The sequence below is a fragment of the Rutidosis leptorrhynchoides genome, chromosome 2 (assembly GCF_046630445.1).
Source record: "Rutidosis leptorrhynchoides isolate AG116_Rl617_1_P2 chromosome 2, CSIRO_AGI_Rlap_v1, whole genome shotgun sequence".
NCBI classification, from domain to species: Eukaryota; Viridiplantae; Streptophyta; class Magnoliopsida; order Asterales; family Asteraceae; genus Rutidosis; species Rutidosis leptorrhynchoides.
In genome coordinates, this window is record NC_092334.1 from 565,992,499 (window position 1) to 566,001,291 (window position 8,793).

Consider the following 8,793-nt stretch of genomic DNA (forward strand, 5'->3'; position numbering starts at 1 on the left):
GTGTCTCTACTAAATGTTCATATTTTCATCCCATCTATAATGTTCGTGAACAAAGTTTTTTCAAAAAACGAAAAAAAAAAAAAGTTTTTGCTTCCCCCGCTTCCCCCCAATTGGTTACTTCCCTCTTGATCCTACCACTATATATATATATATATATATATATATATATATATATATATATATATATATATATATATATATATATATATATATATATATATATATATATATATATATATATATATATATATATATATAAAACAAAGATTATATTCATAAGAAGAATTAAACAAATATGAGATCAAAATATAAATCAATTTACAAGTACATGGTATATAATCATACAAGTACACATTCTATCGACCATCTAAGAGCGTGAATGTGACATTAGCAGCCGAATTATGTGTTGGTATTGATGAAACAGGCACACTCATTTCAGTAAAAAATGCAGGTTGTTTTGGTGATGGAAGTGTGTTCTCGTTATCCAACATTGCAACCACTCCTGACATAGTTGGCCTGTCTTCTGCATGATGTTGTACACATAACAAACCAATATGTATCGATCGAAGTAATTCAGACTCAATACCCGTATCATTCAATTGAGGACTCGCAAGCTCAAAGGATCTATCCTCTTTATAAAGCCTCCATGCCTAAAAAAATTATGTCACAATTTAGAGTACAACACAAGCATGATATATATATATATATATATATATATATATATATATATATATATATCGTTTTCCTGATCATCTTGTCTCTGTGAACAATTTTGTTTAAAAAAGTGATTTATGATGTCATTTTTATCTCTTTGATGATGAGAAGCTAGTAATGATGACATAAATTATAGAAATAAGGTACTTTGATCAAATGAGTAACTGAATAATGAGAATGAGTTTGGTAAACTTACATGTCCTAGAAGATTATCACTGTGTTCTTCACGAGAGAACCCTCGGTTTTTCATTCCGCTAACTATTTCTAGCACTAAAACTCCAAAGCTGAACACATCTGATTTTATCGAGAAATGGCCATGCACTGCATACTCTGGAGAAATGTAACCGCTGCAAATTTAATTACTATAATTAGTAGTTGCAGAAATTGTTAGAAATCAGGGTATGAATTGACTGCCGGATTCGTTCTTGAATCGTGTAAACACTTTCTCTATAAAGTATTTCGACCCTACGATTGCCTTGGTTGCACGAAATCTTTACAGGGATAAGACAAGAACGCAATCAGTGTTTTTGGCAATGAAATCACTGATCAAATTGTTAGAGAGTATGTGTGTGTTTTCTATATGTTAGAATGAAAGCAAATTCCTCTATATATAAGAGGTGAAAAGGTGCGACGAAAGGATGTAACCCTTCAATGTAAATATGCAACCTTTCAACGAAAAGATGCAACTCTTCGTTTAAACCTTTTGGAAAATAACATCCCTCTTCATGAAATGATGTAACCATTCATGGTTACCTTTCATCAAAAGATGTAATTTCCAAGACCTTATTGAATTAACTCGAACGAGCGTGCACTCCGCACTCTCCAAACTCGTTATTGAGCTTAATACGATAAGCCTTTGCTTTCTAGTAAATCCCAATTAACTAAAATGATTGTTGATAACACTAAAATCACCAACAAATCCCCCCCATTTTAGTGTAATCCTTGATTTACTAAAATAATTAAACAAACAGAACAAACTAATGCATAAATGGAAATGTTCATGAAGAATTGAATTTCCACTTAGTATAATATTTACGAGAATTCGAAAATCAGGGTGTTCACGAAGAATTGAACCCTTCAATTCATATGAAAACTATAAAATACTATACACATCAGTTTCTTACATATCTCTAAGACAATCTTGACACTATTATAAGCCATGTGTCCCAATCCTTCAGTGAACATATTGGCAGCTAAGTCCAAAGCTCCATTGAAGCGGCAAAACTTCATGTTCGCATAGGTAGCTCTTTTAGTCTTGCACCCGCATTTGCAATTTTTCAAAAGAACTATTAAGAAGTTAAACTTCAACCTAACTCCACTTACGGGTCTAAACACATACTTTGGGATCAGAATATTTATGTGTTTCAATCTTCAGAAAGTAAGCTTACCTCATTGAATTCAACTTCTAGCGTTGTACTAGAAGGGAATTGGGCGTCTCACTTTGGAAGATTTGGTTGAACTTCAATCCCACATCATTAGCCGACTTGTGCGCACTTAAATCTCGGGCTAATTACTTTTGTCAAGTGATTTTGCCAAATTTTGTTGTAACACAACAAAATCCACATATATCACTTCATTCATGATCAACTCACGAAACATAATACGTCTAAGGCATAAGTATCTAGATTTTCCCTTGTACATTTGACTATATGCCTTAGTCATAGGACATCCCATACCTAGGGATCTAATTGGACTTTACTCTCATTCACTTCGACTTCAATCAATTTTCTTTAGTAATCCTTTGATCCAAGGACTTACTAAATTCTTATATGATCATAACCCGTACGTACTTAGAATTAATTGATTGATCAGTCAGTATCCATATCAAATATCAAGACATACCAATATAAACTATGTAATCAAATTGTACACCCTTGACAATTTATAAACATTGTCATATTACTAAACAAGAATTTGTCCATATAGTCTTTAATAGTTTCCTCGGAGTAAACAACCTTACAAACATAAGTTTGTAAACAGGTTTTCACTAGATCATTTGGATAAACCCGAGGTTTCTCTTTAAACATATACTCCGTATATGTTAATGAAAAGTATCTATTACTATATCTTAACGGAAATGAAGCACCATTCATTTTGTTACTGCCAATGGTTACTTTTAATAGCAACGGATATGAGTTTTGGTCAAACAAAGGATCTCTTTTGAATTTACTGTTGCAACTCTCACATGCATCCATTTCTATCGCTAATGATAGATAACCACCAAAACTTGGGTTACAAGATACAATCACGGTGACTCACTCACATCCGATCCCGACAATTACTTGCACGTACCATTTCCTAAAGAGCGACGGTTACCGAATGGGATTAACACTTACCCATACGTTGCCACACTCATTTTAAAATGATAAACCAACAAAATTTTAGTCAAGGATCATAAGTCGATCAAAATTATTTAGTGCCAATCATCAGAAAACATGGTTTCAACCAAACAAATTCGTCAACCACACCTTTAAAGGTTTCAATTTGGACTCACAAATTCATCATCCACCGATATAGAATTATATCAAGGTTAACTGAATGATACATTTTCGTACCTTTGGTAACAACCGTAGTCAACGGTTTCCCAAACCCCATCGGTTACAAAACGAGATCGACGGTTATCCACCGTGTTAAAGCAGTAATTGTTAACAATATCGCGACTATCAACGGCGGATTCATTGAACTTGAGGAGTTTTAATCGTTAAAGAACGATGACCAGTTGTCGCAATGCACTTAGAGTGCCACCATGATCCATTGAGATTTTAATATATAATTCGTATTTATACAAAGAAATATACCCGTCAAACATGTGAATACATTTATCCTTGCATCAAGGATCCAAGAGATCATGTTTAAATTATATTTAACATATATACTGAGCAATAAAGAATCATGTTGTAAGATATTGCCATCTCAGCAACCATTTGACGGTTGCCAAACTACTTGCAATAACAAACAAAATTTAATTCAACCATTTTGTTTATTGCAACAATTTTGTTTGCAGTAACGAACAAAATTTATGATTGCCAAATATTGTCACAATTTTGTTTGCTACAAAATTTATGATTGTAACCACCCGTTAAAACCTTACAACAATTTGTGATCATAAAACATAAAACAATAACTATTTTATATTTACTTCAATAATCACTTAAAAGAATTGCTTGAAGATTATCAAAAACATGCGTACCATACTTGCAGTAAGTTTGATTGTTGATGAATAAGAGAAATCCCCTCATTCCGTTCTAAATCTCCTTCATACAAATTAGCCTTTTTATTCCCATAAATTTAGATACGTCATCAACGATTCTTCATCAAAATTATCCCAAATACTTTATAGATTTGTTAGAAATCAGGGTATGAATTGACTGCCGGATTCGTTCTTGAATCGTGTAAACACTTTCTCTATAAAGTATTTCGACCCTACGATTGCCTTGGTTGCACGAAATCTTTACAGGGATAAGACAAGAACGCAATCAGTGTTTTTGGCAATGAAATCACTGATCAAATTGTTAGAGAGTATGTGTGTGTTTTCTATATGTTAGAATGAAAGCAAATTCCTCTATATATAAGAGGTGAAAAGGTGCGACGAAAGGATGTAACCCTTCAATGTAAATATGCAACCTTTCAACGAAAAGATGCAACTCTTCGTTTAAACCTTTTGGAAAATAACATCCCTCTTCATGAAATGATGTAACCATTCATGGTTACCTTTCATCAAAAGATGTAATTTCCAAGACCTTATTGAATTAACTCGAACGAGCGTGCACTCCGCACTCTCCAAACTCGTTATTGAGCTTAATACGATAAGCCTTTGCTTTCTAGTAAATCCCAATTAACTAAAATGATTGTTGATAACACTAAAATCACCAACAGAAATTACGTATTTTTAGCTTCAAAATGAGCTAAAAATGGAAGTTATTGCAATTTAAGTGGGACGAAGAAATAACATAGTTGCGTATGTAGTTTTTAGTGGTTCTTACTAAGTTCCAACCACTTTGTTTGTATTGGCTTCAGTCTCATAGCCTTTAAATCTTCTAGCAAGGCCAAAATCAGAGATTTTAGGGTTCAATTCATCATCCAACAAAATGTTTGCAGCTTTCAAGTCTCTGTGAATAACCCGAAGTCGAGAATCCTGGTGCAGATAAAGAAGCCCTCGAGCAATCCCATGGATGATACGGAAGCGTTGGGGCCAATCGAGCACTGAGCTTCGACTTTCATCTGTCCAGAATTAGCTCTTTGATTAGTTTCTATAAAGATATTCTATGATTGTATTACAAGATAATTAAACCTTGCTACACTTAGCACTATAGGTGGCAAGATGGGTGGATTTTAAGAACGGGTTGAAATAGGGTGTGTTGTGTGTACCTTTCTACAAAGTTATTCAATTTAATCTAATTTATCTATCAAACTAAATTCAAAACTGATACCATTTTATTATTCATTTTTTTGAGATAAAATTAAAATTGGTTATTTCTCACTCTTTGGTATAGGATGACTGATTGTTCCACATATACCCAAATATGAGTGTTTATTTATCCAACTTACTAGTGAGATTGTATTGTATTATAGTATTATGGAAAGAGAGTAGTCGAACCAAATATTGTTAGATCCAAGCTTTTGTTGGCCATGTACTCATATATCAACATCGTTTCATCTCCTTGAATACAATAGCCTAGGAGCTTAACAAGATTCCGATGCTGAAGTTTGGCAATACACCGAATTTCGTTCTTGAACTCGTCAAGCCCTTGTTTTGAAGTTTTTGATAATCGCTTGACAGCTATTTCTTGTCCATAGTCCAACACGCCCTGAATATTTCTCCACATAAAGTAATTAAAATATTCAAAAGGCGATCACTCATTTCTGAATATTTTACCTTATATACGGGACCAAATCCACCTTCTCCAAGCTTATTGTCGATTGAGAAGTTACATGTAGACTTAACAATCTTAGACAGGCTATAAAAAGGTAAATCCACATCTTCCTTCCTACCGTCATTGATAAAGTCTTGATTGAGGTCTTTCACTGGGTTAGACAAAAAAATGGTAAATCAAATTACTATAGCGAACAAAATAACGTAAAAGTTATACCTTACCTTCAAAACATATAGACTAAATTGTACTTCAAACCGCATAGACAAAAGAGAATCTACACTTTACCTTACCTTGTCTTTTCAGATAAGATCTTTTCTTTTTGCTTCTTGCATACATTGCAAGAGTTAGACCCACCAGCACCAAACCACCCAAAGTTGAAGCACCTACTATGATAATTTTCCCCTTTTTGTTTGAACCCGAGTCACTAGTTATTAGACCTTCAATACCAGAAATACATAGTATATAATAATTAAAATCGATAGTATCATAGCATGTTACATATTAAACATTAAGGTCTCTATACGTCACAAACAGTAAAAAGATACATATTTGATACCCATTCAGATCCATCATATGCAAGATTTATCAGTTTCTAACCATCTTTTCGCATCATAGTACTTATAATATGTGTGTATGATTAAAAATCTAATAAAATGATTTGCAAGATCTACACTTAACATCTTTTTTGCTGCAAACTATAATCATAATGCTCGCAAAAATACAAACAAAAACTATGTTGGGTTGTCATTTACATTTTCATGATTTGCCAAAACGTTCATTGAGGCAAAACTAATGTCTTTTTAAGCCATTTTTACAAGACTAGTTTTTAATCACCATTGTCCGGTCTTTGCTGAAATGACCTTCAAAGCGGACCCAAGAGATGCACGAATCGCGTGTCCGTCACACCTCGAGAGTCTATCGCCCATTGATCATGCATAAAAAAGTAGTCAATACTAAAAATCATGGTGGGAGACATTAATTAGCCAATACTTTAAGCTTATAAGGGATTCACAATTTCATTCTCAATCCAATGTGGGACGGGTTGCTACATGTGTGTTGTTTGTACAAATAAAGGATAAAGAAATCATAAAGAATACACTACACTTTGCAAAAATGCTGGTTAATAACTTAGACGAAAACCAAAGGGTTTCTTGCCTAGCGGTATCAAGGAGACTTAATAAAAACTTGAGGTTGTGAGTTTGAGTCCCATCGTGGACAAAAAATGGTGTGTGTTTGTTCTTCCGAAAAAATAATAAAAAGATAAAAAAACAAAAAAATGCATACGAAAAGTGCTTACTTTTAAACTCAGAGGCTGCCATTCTAATATAGATAATTTGAGTTTCGTCGTACTGTCTAACATCCATTAGCTCATTGAACCAAAGCAAGCATCCACTTCCACCATTTCTGATATCTAAATTGGCATATGCCACACAAGAGCAATTCGTTCTGCACATGATATCACATTCTCTTAACGTCATACTTACATTGTACCATGAACTTCGTGTGTCCGGGAGTTTTACACCCGAAACACTTTTAAACCTATCCTCATTCCCATTCCCATTCCCATTCCCATTCCCGTTCCCGTTCCCATATCCATATCCATTCCCACAATCCAAACTGACTCTGTGTACACACCCACTTGACCAATCCGCTACATTCCATTCTTCCGGGTGTTTCGGTTCAAACCCCTCCATACAACTACACACAGGGAAGTTGTTAGTGTTACACGTTCCAAATGCCCCACACAAACCATATCCTGCACAACTATCACTTGGCGCTGTAGTTAAAACGGGAAACCAACTTTGAGTCGAATTAACCCAATTCATGCGTGTCACACCACCTTCGGGGTTCAAATACATCCTCGAAATAACCATATCATTTGATTCATATCCGTAATATATATCCGTCTCGTTGAAAACGAACAGGTTTACTGCTGTTGGGTTCGATCTCAAACTAGGCATGCCACTAAACCGAAGACCATTCCATGGTCCAAACCTAGTGTGCAAAACAGAACCACGTTTCTCGAAAATTTGTGGAAACCCGTTAGTATCCATATACGCTGAATACTGACCTTGAGAAGGATCGTCAACACTTTTCCATGACACCCAACGCCTGTCGAAGCCCGTACGCAAATCCTTACCGAATTTCATACCTGGGAGATACGTGTCTCCCGGGTAATCAAAACTCTGCCATATAAATATTTCATCATTGTTCCTACTTCCATTCCTTATAACAAAGTTTCCATTATCTAGTAGTTGTGCCACTGGAGTTGCATTCTTTAACGACGCTAACGAAGAGGACCAGATTGTTGTATTATCGTTACTAATAAGCTGCAGGACACCGTTGCCACTGATTTGGAGTATGCCTGACGTATTGTTAAGCGGCGTATCTCTGTTTGCAACCCAGACAACGGTTCCGTTTGAAACCTTTTTATAGCGTATTCCCAAATATCGATTATTTGAGTTACCCAAGCTGAAAAATCCAAGTTGAAACAGTTCATTTGATGAAACAATTGTATCACCATCTCTGAAGTCTTGAGTTGGGAATATAGTATCACCTGCATTTGAACTTGTTAACATAGAACATAAAGTACCAAATAATAAAAAGATTAAACAAAACAATTCCATTAATGTTTTTTTTTTCTTCTCTACTGATTCACGTATTAATAGTTATTTATTTGACATTCCAAGATGAGCACCTATAATTTATTGCAAAAGTCCACTTTGTAATTTGACTAGGATAGATGACTATCAGCCATATATGTCCTTTGTTGAAAAATCAAACTTAATAGTATCGGCTGCGCACGTGTGTTCCCATGACATATTAATCAAATAGAGATAAAAATAATAATGTGTAAACAATATCAATATTAGTCACATAAAAATACTTTAGCAATTGTACTACTTTTGAAATTCAAAGGTGACAACAATGACAACATAGACAAAGACAAAATAGTAGTCATACACTTGAAATTAGCCCTCATGCACTAGCTTTATTTTGGAGAAATTAGCAGCTTCAAAGTAGCAGCCATTAGAATTACTAAATTTGCTATATCCGATAATTGTATTCTTCTAGTGGTTGTCATTTACATGAATTTAATAAGCATACATAACTTAAACCTTTATCGACTATAAAAAGATGTTCAAATATCTTTCAAATGCATATGAAATTGTTAGATAAAATATGAAATGTCTGTAACGGAACA

General features: G+C 34.3%; 1 protein-coding gene across 2 annotated transcripts; it reads right to left on the reverse strand.

The window, feature by feature from the left end:
* Window positions 1–332: 332 nt before the first annotated feature.
* Window positions 333–8,215, reverse strand: LOC139893147 (G-type lectin S-receptor-like serine/threonine-protein kinase At4g27290). Of its 2 annotated transcripts, XM_071876293.1 has the most exons (7): window positions 6,886–8,215; window positions 5,879–6,025; window positions 5,591–5,739; window positions 5,312–5,522; window positions 4,698–4,935; window positions 911–1,061; window positions 333–650 (listed from the first exon to the last, which is right to left on the reverse strand). In XM_071876293.1, exons 1-7 carry the CDS (start codon window positions 8,213–8,215, stop codon window positions 357–359), a joined length of 2,520 nt encoding a protein of 839 aa, XP_071732394.1. In that variant the 3' UTR covers window positions 333–356. The 2 variants fall into 2 exon arrangements, with proteins under 2 accessions (XP_071732394.1, XP_071732395.1); XM_071876294.1 differs by lacking the exon at window positions 5,879–6,025.
* Between the last annotated feature and the right edge of the window lie 578 nt (window positions 8,216–8,793).